Source organism: Hyperoodon ampullatus (assembly GCF_949752795.1).
Source record: "Hyperoodon ampullatus genome assembly, chromosome: 1".
NCBI lineage: Eukaryota > Metazoa > Chordata > Mammalia > Artiodactyla > Ziphiidae > Hyperoodon > Hyperoodon ampullatus.
The window spans coordinates 224,879,494-224,899,945 of NC_136914.1; the positions used below are offsets into that span (position 1 = coordinate 224,879,494).

The 20,452-nt window shown below is 42.5% G+C and overlaps 1 protein-coding gene across 11 annotated transcripts in view; it reads left to right on the forward strand.

Annotated features, from left to right (window-relative positions):
- DOCK1 (dedicator of cytokinesis 1) overlaps positions 1-20,452 on the forward strand; it is a gene marked incomplete at both ends in the record, with an annotated part of 536,109 nt that overhangs the window by 443,890 nt on the left and 71,767 nt on the right. For all 11 annotated transcript variants that reach the window (XM_079700789.1, XM_079700792.1, XM_079700795.1 and 8 more), the window contains 4 exons: positions 3,576-3,724; positions 13,698-13,783; positions 13,970-14,126; positions 20,391-20,431. In XM_079700789.1, the coding sequence (XP_079556915.1) occupies positions 3,576-3,724; positions 13,698-13,783; positions 13,970-14,126; positions 20,391-20,431 (433 nt within the window). The remainder of the gene's footprint in view (positions 1-3,575; positions 3,725-13,697; positions 13,784-13,969; positions 14,127-20,390; positions 20,432-20,452) is intronic.

Below are 20,452 nucleotides of genomic sequence, written 5' to 3' on the forward strand. Positions count from 1 at the left end.
TTTATCTTCCAGGCTCGGTCTGGGACATTTGCCATTCAGGGATTCCCTTCATGGGTATTTTTGGAGACTTGGAAAAAATTGTGTGCTTTTCATTAAAACCCACATACAGGGCTTCCCTGGTGGCGCAGTGGTTGAGCGTCCGCCTGCCGATGCAGGGGACACGGGTTCGTGCCCCCGTCCGGGAAGATCCCACATGCTGCGGAGCGGCTGGGCCCGTGAGCCATGGCCGCTGAGCCTGCGCGTCCGGAGCCTGTGCTCCGCAACGGGAGAGGCCACAGCAGTGAGAGGCCCGCGTACCGCAAAAAAAAAAAACCCACATACAGTGGGGCCTAATCCGTTTGACTGGGTGATGGAAATATTTGCTCTGTCTACTCTTGTGTATAGGGAGATTTTCCTGGGATTAGACGATGTTTAAGGTCCCGGATTTCTGAACACTCAAGATTGTCAAGAGATCATCCAGGCACCCAGGGGGAGGCTGTCGATGGGGGAGAAGCCGGCTTCCCTGAGACAGTGCGGTCCGGTTCCCAGGGAACAAGCTCCGTGTTTTGTCTCTAGAAGAAAGACTATCTGTGGGTTTTTAAGAATTGAGGCGTGGTAACCAGGAGTTTGGCCAAGGTGACCAGAGTGATCCGTCGATTCCCATTGTGATCCAATAATTAGTTTGTTCTTCCTTTGTCTCAAAAGGGAAAAAAAAAAGGAAATCTTCTTTTTCTTGAAGCCTGCATTTCAGGAGTCACCTTGATTCCCATTGATTCCAAACCTGAGTTCATCATTAAATTTGAACAAGAGATGCTCCAGGGGAAATCCATAATGCAAATGCCAAAAAAAAAGAAAGAAAGAAAAAAGATGAATACTGGAGAATTGTATCCAACGCTTACTCACCTTGAGGACCATTGGTTCTCCGAGGTTAAACCCTGGGGATATCACTGTGGCTGAAGCTCAGTGCCGGCCCCCAGCCAACGTGTCCTGTGTTAATGGGAGGGGTAATAATCAAAGCTGAGGACACCTTCATTTTTGGAACATATTTTTCCAATCCCTGCATTCGCAACCACTTGTTTCTCCCTTATACGATCCTCCCAGCCTGGAACAATAAAGGCTGTCAGTGACAGACAGAGCCCTCTGTGACTGTGACGCTGCAGTTGTGCTTGATGAAGAACTCTTTGTCACCAGCATCTGTTTTCTGAAACATTGGCTTTGACATTTTTTAGGCATAATACAAGAAAAGTGTCACCTGAGAGACTGGATATAATAGCATTTTTAAGAGAATGCTTTGCATCACTTACATGCTTTTCAGAAACATTAAGCCTTTGGGGAAGCGATGAGAATCGTGTTGTATTAGGGCCTTAGTCAAAGTATTATTTAGTAAAGGTTAATAAGATTTTAATTATATTCAGATTCCTTGTTGAACGTTACATTTTATGTATCTGTCCACCCAATACAAATTTCTGAATACTTTAATTTAGACCACTTATGAGGATTTTGTATTTTGTTAAGGGTCTTTATTTATAATAGCCAAATTTGTTTAATGGTTCTCTTTACAGAAATCTACATTAGCTGAGTTATAAAGAAAATGAAATTATTTAGTGTATCCATTGTATTTCCAAATTTTGTAAAAATATTAGTAACATTGATTAACTCTGGATAAATTATGAGTGCTGATAACAAAATGTCACAAATAATTCATTCAAGCATTTAATTCTTGTGCATTCTTCTATTATATGTTGTAAACAAAAAGATATAAATTGTAATGGGGTGAAATGAAAGTAAATCAGGATTTCTGAAATTAAAGATAAGAAGGCAGGAATTATAAAAGACCACTTCCGTGATGGGACCTGCCTCTAAATTTAATCATGCCTCCTTACATAAGGTCAACGCCCCCTTTTTTCAGAAATGAGTTTTCCAGCAGCTCCTTCCCTCTGGTGGCCTTTTATCCCTTCCAAGTTCTCTGGAAGTTCACCCACATCACTCCCAGCCTCAGGAATTTAGATGTAGCAGGGTGTGGAGGCCACTGCTGGGGTGAGGCAAAATGGCAGCAAAAAACGAAAAAATGGAGATTTTGAGTTAGCAGTGTCTGAGTCGAAGGCAGAGGCCTCACAAGGTGGGATACCAAGATTTCCAACAAAATAATTGAAATAGAAAAGAAAAAAAAAATAAAAAGGTTTGGAGCCTGTAAGAATCCTGTCTCTACTTTCTGGGGCACCCAGTTTAGAAGTGTGATACTCCAGTCATGCTAGATAAAATGACAGGTCACTGTCCTCTGCATCTGGGTTATTATGACAGCACACAGATAAGGGACTGGTGTGGACAGCCAGCATCGTTTCTATTACCAAGAGATGGAGAGGTCTAGTGTCCTGGAAAGATCTCGTGACCAGCAGGCAGGGCACGGGGGACACACCTGATGCTTCAGAATCACAGACCCGGGTTCCAATCCTGCTCCACCATTTCCACTGAACAGCACGCTGGTTTGGGGAAATTCACAGTTTCCTCATCTGTAAAACAGAGTTCAGAATGGCACCCCCTCTGGGGGAGGATGTTACAATGGGGGCAGGGGTATAGGAGAAATCTCTGTACCTTCTGCTCGCTTTTGCTCTAAAAAATAAAGTCTATTAAAAAATAAAATACGGTCTGTTTTTTAAAAAGAGGAGAGGAATGGTAGCCATTTCACAAAATTATGTTGAGAATTCAGTGAGACTCTTTCTATGAGGCTTGTCATGTAGTCGTACTTAGTAAGTGTTAGCTAATTTTATAATATTCATTATTAATCATAGGGGCAGAAGTATGTGCTTAAAAACAACTTTTGAAAAGTTTTCTCAAAAGTTGTTTTTAAGCATATACTATTGTCCTTGTGAATCATAATGAATATTATAATCTTACGCTTTAAAAATCATATCTGGACAAGATAGGTGGGATATAAGATTAATAAAGTAGCTATTTTAATAAGCATTATCCAATCAAATAGTAAGTCAAAAAAGGCAGAATCCTTTCTATTTTCACAGCTTCACATTCTGAGGTCTGGTTTTGATTTCTCTGATCAGTCACTTGGAAAGTTATAGAGATCCCTCGACATTATTTACAGAGGTTCCAAATAGTAAACTCTTTTTCATATGATGTTGCAGACAGAAAGGGCCCAAGAGACCACCTGCCCTAACCTCTTCACTTTATCAACTCCTGTTCATTGTTCATAAAATGAGATGCCAAGGGTCCCGTCTCCCAGCCCTGCTCTTTCCAAAATTGGGTACCCGTTAGCTGCTCACGCCCCGATGTGTGTGATGTAATTGTCTGTTTGTGAAATGGCATTTGTCGTCGGTAACAGACAAATCATGACTGCAGGCCTTATATTGGGTAGATTTTTTTTTTAACAGCTTCACTTACACTATTTGGAATACAGTTCACTTCTTATACTAAAGGCTGGACACATTCAAAATTGTTGCCTGTAGGTGAGAAATGGATACATATTCCCAAGATCCTAGCATTCAAAATCACAATGATCTGTGTAGTTTTGTTTCTGTCCATTGAAGCTCATTTCAGAATCCTTTATTTAAAACATTTCTGAATAATGCACTTCTTTATTCAAGGTCAACACAAGATAAAGTTCATTCCAGAAATGGTCGGCCCAATATTAGAAATGACACTGATTCCTGAGACAGAGCTTCGCAAAGCCACCATCCCCATCTTCTTTGACATGATGCAGTGTGAATTCCATTCCACCCGAAGCTTCCAGATGGTAAGGACGTGGGTGTGCAGTAAGTGGCTTGGAGAGAAAAGGGGGACAAGCCTGAGAACCTTGAGACTTCTAGATGGTTCTCCAGTTACACATGCTGAATGTGGAAAACATAATTCCCTACAGCTTAAGAGAGAAAAGTCCTAGACTTTCCTTGTGGAAGAAGCCTGTTGTTCTTAGGGAGGATCACTCTCATCTTTAGAGAGCGTTGTTCTCCATTTTTAGCTTTCACTTACCTTTAAGTGGATTTACTGACACATTAAACCTGGGTAAAACTCTCTCTTTGGCCCTCCTTTGTATGTGCACTAGAGCTTTTGATCAGATGTTACTGTGTTCTGTCAGACTGGCTGCTTCTTACTGAGTTACGTTATTTTTAAGTGTAAAGTCTTTGCCTTTATTTTAAGTGTGTGCCTTGGTCTTTTTACCTGTGCAATGGAACTGATGAAAATTCCATAAGGAAAGTGTATGTAAAGTGCTAGAAACATCCTGTATCAACATGAAGGACAAAATCTGAATAATTGATATGTGAAAAGGAACAAAATCTCCTTCCCTGGATAAGTATGGTGTTTACGGATTCCTGGGTGGTGGGTACGCACAAGCTCACACACATGCACATACAATGGATTTCTCCTTTGTGTACTAATGGTTTGGTTATGATGCTTTGCAGGAAGCAAGAGAAAAACCCAGAGGTAGGGGGTCCTCTAAATTGAAAACTACCTCTGTTAAAATATTACAGTGATTCAGGGGAGTTAATGTACTAAGCATTTTACATAAATTTTTGAGGAATTTAGAGAGAAATTCCTATAGTGAATGGAAATCAAAACTGTCAATCAAGGTAACATGATTTGAGTGAGATCCAATATTTAAAGAGTAGGTTTTCCTTCCTCACTTTTGTACTTTCCCGTTTCAGAAGGCTTTAATTGGTCAGTCTTTGTCATTATTGCATGAAGCTAGTAGCCACGAAGAGCAATTTTACTATTTCTCAGAACAAGAGACAGATACAAAGCCCAAAGAAGCCCCGTCTGTGAGTAAGCATGGCATTCAGATGCTGAAGTCTGGGTAGATCCTAAAGCCCTGCCCAGTCAGGAACCACCTGGGTCTTGAGCAAATCACTGACCATCTTTATGTCTCCAGCTCAGAGCTGTAAAATTGGTATGAAATAGAATCTATTCAGAAGACCTGTTGTTAAGATATAAAATCAAACCCATAAAGCTCACCCTTCCTTTCTTCCTTCTTTTCTTTCTTCCTTTTGGGTGAGGGAGATTTCCTTACATTTATTTATTTGTAAAATTAAACTGTTTTGAAAGAGCAGCTGGCTTGGTTTGGTGTGTCTGGTTCACTGTCAGCCTTTGTACACGTGAGGTGTCACGTTGTAAACACTGTCCCATCTTTGTCAACATTGTTCTTTTTGTTTGTCAATATATCAAGGACATTTTCCTCGACTGCAGCGTAGTTACCATGATTTCGAGGATGGTGTAACATTTCACAGAATGAGTGACCTCATCCTTTCTGATCCATCCCCTTTAGTGGGGCATTGAGGTTGTATTCACTACTATGAATAAATATGCGGTGAACATAATCATGCATGTAGCTTGAATTTCTTTTGAAAGTTTTCCTGTTGTACAGTCTCAAAAATACAATTGCTGATTCAAAATATTTTTTGTGACTTTTGGCATTACTGCCAATTGATCTTATTGCCATAAGATGTGACCCATCCCTACTCCCACCGGCACGAGATCATGGCCCCGTCTCACTGCCAACTCACCAGAACTAGGAACTGTAATTTAAAATGCTCTTCCCTAGGCTGCAAATGCATCAGATGTTTTGAATTTTGTATGAATCAAGCCTCAAAGAAGGACCTTATGGAAAGATGCTATTAAATTAAAGAATCGGGTAAAGGAGAAAAATGTATTTATATAAATAAATGTTACTAGCCTGGGAATATAAGATCGAAAACCTTTAAAACATTATGTCATTTGTCATTCTTTCAAGGAGTCTTTGGGTCAAAATAAGGGCCGTTGGAATTGAGAGTTTGGTTTCTGAATTGTTCTCATCCTCCCATTCATTGTCTCACTCCTGTTTCACCATAGTTTTAAAATGTCTTATAACTGTCTTATGCGCATGTGCTTCATTTTCTCCAGTTCACAGAGTTCTCAGGTTTGTCAGTAAATGGCCCAAAGTTGACAAGAGTCACAGCATTTTTGCCTCCATTCTCAACACTCTGTGCCCAGTAGTGGCTTCAGAATCTGTCCCAACATCGTGAGACATCTTTCCAGAAAACCAAATGGTTTAAGTCGTACCATGAAGTAATTACACCCATTTAATTCCACCACAACAACTTCCTTAGCCTAAAACATGCCTCACTTGGACATGTGTAAATAAAAACACAAAAATGAAGACAAAGGTCCACAGAAAAAGAAAACACATTCGGCCTAAGTATAAACAGCTGCTCGAGTTTTTTGGTGAAGACTCCTTGGCCATTTGTTCATTGTGTTGTCATCTGCTTGTACCCTCACAGACAGGTGGTAGGCCACCTCGAAGGTAAAAGTCAAGGCAGAAAAATGAAAACTTGTGAAAAAAATGTCTCTGCCATATTAATGTGTTCTGGTGAATTGCAAAATGATCAATTTCCTTTTCGTTGGGACATCTCAATTTTTCTGTTGACCTATCTCAGCCTCCCGTGGGAGGCCACGTGGATGCCACATGACGTCATCCTTCCCAGCTCTGCTGCTTCCCCGTCATCCCCATTTCTGCCTGGCTCCTTGTCATTTGGTTCACGGGTCCAGTCCGCCTGGCTTGGCCTTGGCTTGCTCTCTTGGCCTCCATGGTGGGTTGCAATGACTTGTGGGTTCTTCCTCTGTCTCATCCCCAGTGTCCATCTGCTTCCCTCACCCCCTATCCCAGGGCTCTCCTGGACCACAGCATTTGTCTCTCGATTTGCTGTATCTTTTCTGACTCCTTTCTGTTCTCGGTTCAACTCTCATCCTCCAGTGGCTGCTCTCCTGAAGCACAAGGCATGCCCTCTATTCCTTGTTGGTGATGTTGGTGAATATGTGTAGCTGCACATGCACAGAACAGCAGGGCACAGCCTTCCCCACCTCCATCCAGGGAGCTCCTAGGATGGAGCTGACTGGCTGCTGTTTAGTCTGCCACCAGTTCAATTATCTAACCTTATTAGTCACATGAACAAGGCTTAAACTGACTCTACCTTCATAGCAGATGTGCACACCTAATGGAGTTAGGGGAAGATTAAGGTTTTTCATTTTTACAGAACTTTAGTGTTTTGAACATGTGGCGTAGCCTTGCTTTTTTAGAGCTTGCTGTATCTTTCAGAGTGGAGCTGTTCAGATGTTTCTCCCCCTGCTTCCCTCCAGTGCATTAGTCTCAGTGGATACATTCTCTTCTCACTTTCCTTGGCATGCGTCCAATCTTCAAGTCATCCCTGCAGGTGTGTGCACTGTCAGCCACTGTCCCCCGTCCCCACCCTACCCTACCCCAATCCCAGAGATCCCAGAGGAGCGTGATTAGCCTGAAACTGAGGACCTTGGGAAATCTTGGGGGGGTTTTTTGTTTGGTTTTTTGGTTTTTTTCCAAAGGAGAGACCTTATGTGTGAAGATTTCAGGATCTGCCCAGCTAGCACGGAGAGGTTTGGGGTCATCCTTGTCTTAGGGCCTCTTACATCATCCAGTGGACCAGCTGAGCCATGGAACCACAAGATGAGCCTTAACTAATGCTCCCCCCATCTCACTGAGATCCCTGCCCCCAAATGAGTACCATTCTGAGTCTTAGCCTCTCTGGATTTTGCTTCAGAAGAAAAGCATACCTTTAAATTCTCTCCTAGCACCTTTTTTAAGAAATGCATTTGTTATGTCTTTGGAAAATATAGAACTAACAGCTGAGAATTGCAGCAAATGACTATTTGGGCTCTTAGACCGTTCATGAAAATGGGATGGAAAAGGCTTCACAGCAAAGTAGTATTTTCAGTCATGGAGCTATTTTCTGTCATCTTCGTGAGGGTCAGCAAAATGCTCCACAACTTCCAGGAATTCCTATTTAGTTGTAAAAATATTAGAATGTGAGTAATCTTTGTGTCTGCAATGTTTCCGAGTTCCTGTTTGAATAATCTCTTCTTACTACCCAGGCTGGTAACCTTAAGCAAATAATTGAATAACCCAAGTGGATGCTGGCAGCTTCTGCCACTTGGTGGCAAAGCCAATATATATTTTGAACGGTAATATGAATGTGAATAAGTTTGGTGGTGATTTTATCTTGTTTATTCTTTTTTTTTAACATCTTTATTGGAGTATAATTGCTTTACAATGGTGTGTTAGTTTCTGCTTTATAACAAAGTGAATCAGCTATACATATACATATATCCCCATATCTTATCTCGTTTATTCTTCAGTTCATTAGGGTTTTGTTGATTGGTTTGTTTTTGATTTCATTGAAAAAATAATGCTTGATTCTGTTGTTCTGGATGATTAGAGGGGAAATATGGCCCAAGAATTAGGCTTTTATTTCACTGAACCCCAGACCCAAAAGTGGTCCAAGAGATCATGGAAAATAATACCCTGGACTCAGAGTTCTGATGACATTGAATCCTATTAGAAAAGCTCTCCAGCAAAGAGATGCCTGCACTCCCATAATCTCCTTTAACCGACAGGACTTACTGTGCAGACTTGTTCCTGGAGTCCACTGTCAATGAATACAGCCCTAAAGTCAATCCTCAGTCTGGGTTGCACAGCTACACCTGTCTGAGGTGTTGCCAGGTGTAGCAGCCAGTTCCCCCACCAGGCTGCTGCAGGTCTGGGGCTTGGGACCTCTAGGCTCATGAGTATTTCACAAAAGCTTCAAGGTCACTGAGCTGCCCGCTTGTTAGACGTAGAAGGATGTGGGGATTTTAGAACGTGGGATATGGAGTGCCAGAGATTAATTAAGTGTGTAATTAAGTTTACAGAGTGGTTAAGCAAGAGGAATGCAATATACATCAAAATATTAGTGTGTCTGAGCACAAGGATTAAAGCCTGAGTGATAGATTTGGGGGAATCAGTTACTTTTCGGGTGTCAGCATGTGAGCCCGGAGTCCCAAAGTGTCAGAGAACCAGGCTGCTCCCTGCCAGGCCAGTGCCCTCTTCTTGGCCATGTGATCCACACAGGCACAGTTCATTGACTTTCTCCCCCGCAGCCCCTCCAGTGATGCTAAAGAGAAGGGCATGGTTCTGCAGTGCTGTTGGATTGGACAATTCCACTGGGGGTTGCAGAACCAAAGAGAATCTGATCTCCCGAGCTCTCTAATACTAGGGGGTGGTCTAAATCCATGGTCCTACCTCCAGAACCTTGTGAGAGGCTTTTAAAAAACAGAAAGTAGGGCAAAGTGCACCCATACAGGCAGACCCAGGAGATATTGTAGGTTTGGTTCCAGACCACCGTGATAAAGGGAAATCTCAATAAAGCGAATCACATGAAGTTTTTGGTTTCCCAGTGCATATAAGTTGTTTATGCTATACTGTAGTCTCTTAAGTGTGGAATAGTATTATGTTTAAAAGAGTAATACCTTAATTAAAAATACTTTATTGCTAAAAAGTAAAAGAATACTTTATTGCTGAAAAATGCTAACCATCATCTGAGCCTTCAGCGAGCTGTAAAGGCTGCTGGAGGGTTTGAAATATTGCAAGAATTACCAAAATGTGACATAGAGACACAAAGTGAGCAAATGCTGTTTGAAAAAGGTCACCAGTAGACTTGTTCAATGCACAAACCTTCAACTTCTAAAAGACTCACTAATGCAAAGCGCGATAAAAAGAAGCATGCCTGCACCCAGGATGATTTGCGAATAATTTAGGGTTATTTAGGTTATTATTTAGGGTTATTAATAAAGGGTTTCTAAAGAAACCCTTTCGCTAATGCACTAAGCTGACCGCGTTCCTAGAGCTCAGCTTTCTCCCAGCTCTTGGTAACCTCTAAGCACTTTACCCATGTGGTGAGTTATTTGTGCAAACCTTTCCATCCTGGTCCTCCCTTGCTCTGACATAACCCAAGATCTCTTCTGTAAATGTGTCCCTGGGTGCCTGGAGAATACAAGCCTGGTTTTTATACAGTTATAAATGCATTATAGCAACAATGGTAAATCTAAGCCCCAACAGAAATGATGCATTCCAAACCAAGGAGAACTGGATTTTGGATTATCCACTGCTGAGACCCTTTACCCCATGATCTCCTAAATTGGAGCCTATAATCCATGCTTCACAGTGGCACTGAGTGGTGAAAGCAATGGTTCTTTCTAAGTTAATTGAATTAACGATGATGTTAATACCTTACCCCTGAGAGCATGGCTCCCCCCACACACACCCAGACACCCTCCACTGTGTTCAACTTAATAGCAACCTTCTGAAAAGCCCTATCTACGTGGCCTCTTATGTTTCATATTCTCAGAGGGTTGCTGGTATCAGATGCTTAGAGATGCTCTGCTCAGTATTTTAAGTTGGACACCCTGTGGATCTTTTCGAAGCAATCTTAGTGTTTCAGAAAAGAGAGGAAAAGATAATGATTTTGCTTATTGCATGAGTGAGCCTCAGCTACCTTTTGAGCAACACAGTAAACCCTTACTAATTTTATCCTAACCATAGAGAATCCTTTTGCAAATTACCAGACAGCATGCATTTACAAGTCAGATAATAAGCATAATTTTTATAAAACCGGCTCTCCTCTCTCAGCAGAGTTACTTTCTCCAATTTATTTGGACAGGATCATTTAATCCTGATTATGATAACAGTTCACAGCGCAGGAGCAAACTGATTCTAGTATATTCTGTAAAAATTAACGAAGGCCCTAGAATTCGAGGCTGGCTGCAGATCTGTGGAATTGAATCCTTGCTGATAAACGGAGGAGAGTTGCCAGGTGTTTGTGCAAATTACAGAGTTTAGACTAGAGGTTAGTAAAATTAGAATCAGCTGTGTTCTTCTGATTTACTTATCATTCATCCACTCTTTTTAGAAAACATTAAATTCATCAGTCAAAATTTGATAAACAGGGCTTCCCTGGTGGCGCAGTGGTTGAGAGTCCGCCTGCCGATGCAGGGGACACGGGTTCGTGCCCCGGTCCAGGAAGATCCCACATGCCGCGGAGCGGCTGGGCCCGTGAGCCATGGCCGCTGAGCCTGCGCGTCCGGAGCCTGTGCTCTGCAGCGGGAGAGGCCACAGCAGTGAGAGGCCCGCATACCGCAAAAAAAAAAAAAAAAAAAAAAAAAAAAAATTTGATAAAGCAGCATATACTTAAGGAGCTGGAGCTTCCTTTACTGCCCTTGTTTGTGACAGTGAGGTTTGTGTGGAAGCAGAGAAAACATGCCATTTCCAGAAAGTAGCTTCCAAATGCAAATACCTTTTGATTAACTAGAGATGAGCGATTTGAAACGCCAGTGTGCGCTTGCCAATGTTAGGATAAGGTTTTTCTTCATTCTCTAAGCCTTCTTTGTTGTATGCTCCTTAAACATGTGTGGAATTAAATCATGTGTCTTAATTAAATTTACTCTTATTTTGTCTTTCGATTATTTCTTCTGAAGAATCAGCACTCACCACTTAATATTTGGCATTCCCATCATGGAAGATGGGGCTGCCAACTTCTGGTCTAGTGGCAAGCCATCTCTCTTGTGCCAGTTTCCAAGAAGAACCGCCTTCTGCAGAATTTTTTTCTGTAAGGAACAGAGTAATAGCGGGTTAGTATCCAAAGGTTGTTATTATATAGTAGAATTCCTTATCATGAGACCTCAGGTGAACAAAAAGAAAGCAACTCATGCTTTCTTCTTCAATAGAACTATGCTTTTTTCTCCGTTCCTAAAATCCCTGAACTTCTTAAGCCCAACAGAATCAAAGAGGGTGTTTATTTGGGGGAGGAGGCAACGGAGCAGAGAATTGCAGGGATTCACTGAAGTCCTGGTTTTTGTGATGTTGCTGAGTCCTTGATGTCAAGCAAGAATCAATACTTCTCTCCAGTCCTGTCTTAAGCCTTTGCTTCATCTGTAGCGTGATGAAATTTTGGCTTCAGGCAGCGTGCCCCAATCAAGGTCTGAGGCCCCTCCTTGGGTCTCGCCAGCCCCCTTGCCTTCTGCTTCCCAGGGTCCACAGCCAGCTGACACTGCAGCAGCCTTGCCGTGGGTCCCCAGTGCAGTAGACGGTGCCTGATGGACCTGTTACAAGCACTTTGATGAATGTGTTCACCACTTGGCTTGTGTGGCCAAGAGCAGGTTGTGTCTTAGCAACCTACTGGCCCACTCCTTTGGGGCCCTATTCAGTCCTCCCCAGCTTCAGTTTAACACCAACTCTATCCAGTAATTTTATGTGCACATAGCACATTCATCCCATTAGAGCATCCCTGTCAGGTGCTGTCCTAGGGGTTGGGAATACAGCAGTGACCAAGAGACAAGAAAATTCTTTCTCTCACGCAGCTTAAATTCTTACGGGATCCGAGTAATAGTTGCCTGGGGAAGCAACGTCTGAGCGTGTATTTCACAGGGATCCCACTAGAGGTGATCATACAAAGCGAAATAAGTCAGAAAGAGAAAGACAGAGACCATCTAATATCACTTATATGTGGAATCTAAAATATGACACAAATGAACCTATCTGCGAAACAGAAACAGACTCACAGACATAGAGAACAGACTTGAGAGGGGTGGGGGAGGGAAGGATTGGGAGGGTGGGATTAGCAGTCGCAAACTATTTTATAGAGAATGGATAAACGAAAAGGTCCTACTGTAGAGCATAGGGGAACTATATTCAATATCCTGGGATAAACCATCATGGAAAAGAATATGAAAAAGAATATATATATATGTATGACTGAGTCACTTCGCTGTACTGCAGAAATTAACACAACATTGTAAATCAACTATGCATTGATAAAATGTTTTTAAAACAGGGATCCCAGAGACCCTTGCATACATGCCATGGTCTGCTTGCTTTGTGAACCCTGAATTCAGCTGTTGTCTCCTTCAGTCCCCCTTTGCCCATCTTCTTTCCGCTCAGTGTGGGTGCCTCCGTCTCTAGGGAACTAAAGCTCTTGCAGCCCCCTCTTCCTACCAGGCCCACATCCATGAGTACAGGACCCCCTTGCAACAGGGGCACTCACCTGGCCAGAGTCCCAGTACTGAGGTGGCTCTGAGTTCTGCCAGGGATGGGGGGGACTGGGCAGCAAGGATGGGGATGCATGTCCATCACTATTGCGGTAGTTATTTCCAGCCTGATCGGCCATGGGGTCCATGACCTCTGTGAAAACATTTTAGAGAGTCACTGTTCTCCAGAATTTAGAGTTTTCCTGAAAGCATGAGACAGAGAGACCATCAGCTGTGAGGATCCTTTCCCACCATGATATTCTGGAAATCTCGTCAGAAGCTTTGGGGAATTCAAGGGAAGGTCTGGGATGGACCTTTTTGAGGTGTCTGCCGGTCTGTCTTCAAGGCATTGCCCCTCTTGTTTTTTATTCTGTTTCTCACCCAGAGTGAGATAGTTCACTAGGATCCATCAAGGAATGGCAGGGAAGTGGCCCTTTGCCTGTTTTCAGATTGCAGAGAACTCTGCGGGCAAGTGACACAGCATCTGTTCTTTTCCAAGAACCAAGGAGCTATTTTAACCGTTACTTGTTCATAAAGATGAAGTTCGGGATGTTTTTTCATGTTGCTCCTTGATTTTTCTGCCCTATGGTTTCCTTGTCTGTCTTTCTCTGGCTCTTTCTCCTATGATCAGAATATGCATCAAGGCTTCATTAACTAGGGAAGGAAATGAAAGATTCCCCCTGTGACAGGAGCTCATCAGAAACCCCCAGGAGTTCGGGAAGGACAACTCTTAAATGAAATCAGGCTTCAAAGGTGTAGGGCAACTCTCCGACGATGATCTGTCGGCGATTTATGTATTATTGACGCTCAAGTCATGAAATGAAATCTCCACCGCGCTGATGATTTATGCTTTCTCTGTTTAATTATAGTTTGAAAATGAGATCATCACCAAGCTGGACCATGAAGTGGAAGGAGGTAGAGGTGATGAGCAGTACAAAGTGCTATTTGATAAAATGTAAGTGTTGATTAACAGTGGGATTTATGTCAGAATAGAGACAGAGAGACTGTAATTAGACGACCATGAACTTTGTAGCCCAGAAATAATTAAAAAGTGTTAACAATGGAAAATATTTTAAATTGCACCTCAGTCAAGTTTCTTTTGCTGAGTGTGATTAACAAGGTGTGTGTAATTATTTTTCAGTCTCTTAGAGCACTGCAGGAAGCACAAATACCTTGCCAAAACGGGAGAAACTTTTGTAAAGCTCGTCGTGCACCTGATGGAAAGGCTTTTGGATTACAGAACCATCATGCATGATGAGAACAAAGAAAATCGCATGAGCTGCACTGTCAACGTGCTGGTGAGTGAAAAGTTAAATATCCGGCCTTCCCAGGAAGCCGGAGACTGAGCCAGAAGTTCAAAGCCTTGTGAAAGCTGGCCACAGAGCTTTGCAGAGCAGGGCACAGCATGCTTTGCCTGTCTCCTTGGCTGTGGGAGGGAAGGAGGAAGGAAGGACTGTTTGCCTATCTGCTTTAAGCACGTCAGCAAAATCGTCTTCCTTCTGGGTGCTTTCACACTGTTCTTCCCCTGGTTCAGAATAACGAGCCATCTTATTTTGTAAGCAGGGGAGCACCCTCACTGATTACAGATCCTAAGCGTTTCATTACTAGGAGACTGTAAACATGTCCTGTAGTGGGTCGAATGGTGGCCTCCGCAAGATGGGTCCACATCCTAATCCTCAGAACCTGTGAACGTGACCTTGTTTGGAGAAAAACGGTCCTAGCAGATGCGATTAAGTCAGAGATCTTGAGATGAGACCGTCCTGGATTACCCAGGTGGGCCCTAAATCCAATGACAAGTATTTTTATAAGAGACAGAAAAGGAGAAGACAGAGACCCAGAGCAGAAGACCACGTGAAGAGAGGGGCAGAGATGGGAGTGACGTGGCCACAAGCCAAGGAACACCTGGAGCCACTGGAAGCTGGAAGGGGCAGGAAGGAAGCTCCCCTAGTCCCTTCAGAGGGCATGTGGCCCTGCTGACGCCTGGATTTCAGACTCAGGCCTCCAAAACTGAAAGAGAATGCAGAGCTGTTGTTTTAAGTCCCCAAGATTGTGGTAACTTGTTATGGCAGCCATAAGGACCTCGTGCGTGGCCACATGATGGCTTGGGTGAACTTGACCACCGCCATCCACTGGTGTCTTGCACAGCTGCTGTCACTGTGACATGGTCAGGTTCTGTGGACATCGGTTTTTGACGTAGTTGTGGTACGTCAGGAATGCTTCAGGGCAATGAACTTCTAGGAAGCTTTACGACAAGCTCAGCTGCAGGGCGTGGCTGGTTGGCCTCGTGGCTCTCAGGAACCACATGACCACCACATCTGGCTCCAGAGCTCTCTGCATCTCTCTGCATCTTCCTCCTCTGCTGCTTCCTGGAAGCTAGACCAGCAGACTCCTGGCCCTGGTAGTGTTTTCCTCAGTTTCCCCCACCTGTCCCAACGTAGGAATGCAGGGAAACACAGTGCCTGGCTTCTTCTCTCTGCTTCTCTGGGTGGTCCTCATCACCACCTGGTTGTTGGATAGCAGGTGGTTGCCCTGCCCTGACTTCCCCCATTTGTACGGACTTGTAGGCGCTTTGAGCTTATGGGAGCGGACTTTTGTGCCAGGAGGAGCAAGACACATCATTCATTCTTGAAAATCACCAGAGATGTTTGGATTAAAAAGATAAACAAAAAGGAATATTTTTCCCCTTCCATCTATTTTATTGTCAACACCAAATCTGAGCTTTGCCACGACGAGCCGGCTGCTGAAACCTCGCGCAGCCTCAGCCCTACATTCAGGGGCCGGGCAACCCGTTTTGGCCAATGATAAACATTTCCAGAACAAGGTTTTTTTTTTTTCTTTCCTTGAAAATCTAAACACGGGGCACTTCTGGTTTCTGGTCCAGTATGTAAAAGGAGCTTGGAGGTCGTTACTCCTATCCTCACCACAAGACAAAAGCTGGCAAACTGAAAATCAACAGCTTTTCTTTGATCCACAGAGAAAACGCCTGCTCCCAACATTGTGATACGGAGAATCACAGCCTTCCGGAGCAGAAACTAGCACTGGAGCCGGTACTGGACTCCTTTTACCCAGTACATCATGGCCACTTTCAACATAAAATAACAAGGTGTCTTAAAGGGAAAAAAAGACGCAGTTTGAAGAGACAGGACATCAGAGCTGGACTTGGACATGGCTTTAGAGGTTTTAGAATTTCCAGACTGGGCACTTAAAATGACCATGATAAATATGCTAAGGGCACGAATAAGAACAGTAGACATTATGGAAGAACAGGTAATATAAGCTGAAAGATGGGAATTCTAAGAAAGTATCAAAGAGAAAATGCTAGACACTTGCAGAATGAAGAATGCCTTTGGACTTACCAATAGACTGGACACGGCTGAGGAAAGAATCAGTGAGCTTGAAACATCTAGATATGTTTTCATGTGTATCATAAGGGTCGGGGCCACTGTAGGAGTTACTGGCATCCATCCCTGAGATCTGGCCCACTGCCTATGTTTGCCTCTCCATCCACCTGTGGCCTGACTGTGCTAGGGCGGCAGCGAGCTCTGCCCCAGGTAAGGGCCTCGATCGTTTGCTCAGGAACGAGCCTGGCTCTTGCTCTGTTGTCTTCCTGCCTTCTTGCCTCTGTCCGTAGGAATTTATTTTGATGATGCCAGTGTGGTTAACACGAAATAGAAATCAGTGTCTTTCTGCAGGAGAGAAACAAAAACCTTTTCAAAAACATTCTCTACCATGGACATACTTTTCTCGTGCTCCCTCTGAGCTTTAAGGGGATCCAAAAGGCCCATTTGTGTCCAGAAGGAAGAATGATTATTATGTTGATTAGGTTTCCAGCTTTGATGATTGACTACTGTTTGTTTCAAGCAGGGTCTTTCATGCTCACCAGGATGCAAAACCTAGTGGAGAAATGGTGACAAGCTCTGAACGGGGCCTTTTATCAGACTCAGACTCAGAATCAGAATCAGAATCAGGGTCAGAAAAATAAGGTCCTGTGAGGCCACCTGAGATCACAGCTCCTGACGTTATGGTGTGTTCCTCTCTCATCCTGAGATTATCAGACATCATTCACTTCCTTCAGCTTGAAACATCCTGAATCATTCTATGAAGAGTCGAGTGTTCTATTCTTAACTGTTTCCTGGGGAGGATAAGATGGATCCCAGACTATCACAATTCTTTCATTTAAAAAATAGAAATCTATGGATTACAGAGAACAAAAATGGATTTTTACAGATAGATGTTCTGTCTCTTAATAGTCACTGCCAAGAACATTTAATCATATAAATATATTTCTAACCTCTGGGTCCATTTTTACCTTTTCTCCTGGTACTTTTCTTGTGAAACAAATAGAGTTTCATAGAAGTGAATATGTCTATCCATCTCTAGATGAGTATGGATGTATAAACATACATCTAGAAACATATAAAACGTACTCAACTGATCACTAAGCAGAAATCCCCTTGAAATCCTAAGGTTAAAAAATAAAGAATGTAAGATGTATTCATCAATAAATAAATGTAAGCTCATTGCAAAATTTCCTTTAAAACCAGCGCTATTATTATTATTTTTTTATAAATAGAGTTACTGGAATGTTCTGACTTGTGTGGGCTTGTTAATGTCGTACTCTTCCTATCACTTAAAAAACAAATTAAAATTAAAAAATGAGAGACAGGGGCTGTGATTCTGCCCAGCGGCCTAGTCCTTTAGATGTACCTCTGCAAGCAAGTCTGCATGTGTACTGGATCATGGTTCCCACTACGCAAAATGCATACTTGTAATTAAGTGGAATTTCATCGTCACCTCATAATTGTGCAGTCTTTAATTACTGGTTCATGATTTGTTGTGTGTCACCTGGCTCTTCTATGCAATTATCAACATATTCATACCCAAGAATGGTAGAATCATTGTTTTACAGACATAAGTTAGGTCCTTCATGGCCCCCTTACAGGCTAATTAAGGTGGTTCCAACTAGAATTCTAAAAATCTTTTTTTTTTTTTTTTTTTTTTGCGGTATGTGGGCCTCTCACTGTTGTGGCCTCTCCCGCTGCGGAGCACAGGCTCCGGACACGCAGGCTCAATGGCCATGGCCCACGGGCCAAGCCGCTCCGCGGCATGTGGGATCCTCCCAGACCGGGGCACGAACCCGTGTCCCCTGCATCGGCAGGCGGACTCTCAACCACTGCGCCACCAGGGAAGCCCCCTAAAAATCTTAAGATGTGTCTTAGTTATGAAGGAGTACAAAATTGAAAATGCTTGTGCTCTGAAAGATCAACGCATAGCGCTGGACTGGAATTGGGGACCTAGTCCCAACAGGGTTGCTTAGACAGATGTCAGCCCTGGTGCGGAGAGGACCATGTGGGGTGGGAGGATGCCCGCAGAGCCCAGAAGTGGGGCACCGAGCAGTGTGAACTTTTACATAAAGAAAGAAGAAGTTTTATAAAGAAATTGGGATTTGAGATGAACGTCCTTCAGTTCTAGGGAGGTTTTGAAGTCCTAGGCAGGGAACAGAACGCAGAGCAGGCAGGAAATAGAAGACACTTCCGTATCTCGGAGAGAGGGAGGAAAAGTCGCAAGATATCCCCGTTGTGAAATTGTAGAGGAGAATGATCAAAAGCTTAGGAAAGGATTAAAAATAGGAGTGCAGAAGAGGGTGGTGTGAAATCGTAGCGTGTAAATACTGGTGAGTTGGAAGTGAAGGGCTCATCCTCTGCCTTTGATGTAGGTTCCCTTTGTTACATCGCTCCGAGCCGTCAGCTGAAAATATCCTCATTACCCAGACACAGCACATGAACCAGAGGACACGCAAATCTCAGGTGCTGCAAAATGTGAAAATCTCGGTGCGTCTTTCTAAACGCGCCCCCGCTTACTCTCTGCATTTGTTTATGATTTCTTTTCGGAGAGATCAGTTGTGGAAGCAGTGTCTTTCTTTGGCTAATGAAATGAAACAGGCTGTTTCATCTTCTTGGGTAACTGCATGCCTTTATGATGGTGCTATTCACTAGTTATCTCAGGCCCCCATTCTAGAGTTCTAACATCGTGTGCAGGTGCTAAATTTCACATTGAAAGTGGCAGTGGTGTTTCCATACCTTAGGCCTTGTTACGTGACTGTTCTTCACCTTTCTGGTGCCTCGTGAACGATAAAAGATTTTAGAGTGTTTATAGAGATTTCACATTAAGAAATGTAATTGTAATAGAAATATTTATGCCCATCCTGAAACTAGTCTACAATGTGTAGAATTAGCCTATTGTTGACAATCTGCTAACTAACCTTCCTCTATCAATCAATGCGGTACACGAGGTGTTTTTTAAGCAGCAACCAGTTTTCTTACTGTGTTTTGGAAGGTCTGTCTAGAGCAGCGCTTTCCGACAGAAATTTCTTGATAATGGAGATGCTCTGTATCTACACTATTCAAGACAGTAGCACTGGCTCCATACGGCTATTGAGCACTCAAAAGTGTGTGGCAAGTGCAACTGAGGAAGTGAATTTTTAACTTCATTCAATTTTAATTAAATTGACTTCCTATTTGAATACATGTGGCTCGTGGCTACTGTGTTGGACATCAGGTCTACAATGCCACGTTGCCTTCTTGTGGCTCTTGGTAAGTGAGGCTAGACCCAGCATGCTTTAAATCATGTTGATGATGCTTATTCCAAAATTTTTTTTTCACTTCTAATGAGATTACAATGGTTAAGAATGGTGAAGATATCATATCTTTCGGTAATCTTTTGTTTTAACTGAAAACAGGTGACTTTCAAATGACAGAAGTAGATTTAAGCCATCACAGCATTTATTTTATTTTTTAATTTTTAAAAATTTATTGCCAAGCATGTTTTTTATTTCCTTTTTGTTTTACTGAAATAGAGTTGATTTACAATGTTGTGTTAGTTTCAGGTATACAGCAAAGTGATTCAGGTCTATATATATCTGAATATAAAGATTCTTTTCCATTATAGGTTATGACAAGATATTGAGTGTAGTTCCCTATGCTATACAGTAGGTTCTTGTTGGTTATCTATTTAGATGTGATATATATATATATATATATACACAATGGAATATTACTCAGCCATAAAAAAGAATGAAATAATGCCATTTGCAGCAACATGCATGGACCTGGAGATTATCATACTAAGTGAAGTAAGTCAGATGGAGAAAGATATATGATATCGTTTATATGTGAAATCTAAAAAACTGATACAGATGAACTATTTTACAAAACAGAAATAGACTCACAGATTTAGAAAACAAACTTATGGTTACCAAAGGGGAAGGGGGGGTAGGGATAAAATAGGAGATTAATTGGGATTAACATATACACACTACACTGTGTAAAGTATAGGAAATTTATTCGTTAGAATCACACCCCCACCAGCCAAAAAAAAAAAAAAAAAAAGAAGAACAGTGTAAGGTGTTTTTGCATTTTATGTGAACTTATGGTTCATATCCAAAGATCTGGGTCCATTTGGCTGTGTTTGACACAAGTTGAAGAACTGTGGATTTTTTATGTGTATGTGACACCTTTTATAGAACTGGTTTCTTAAAACAGTGTTGTGGTTTGATTTTTCAGAATTTCTACAAAGAGATTGAAAGAGAAGAAATGTATATAAGGTATGTGAGCATCGGGCTTGT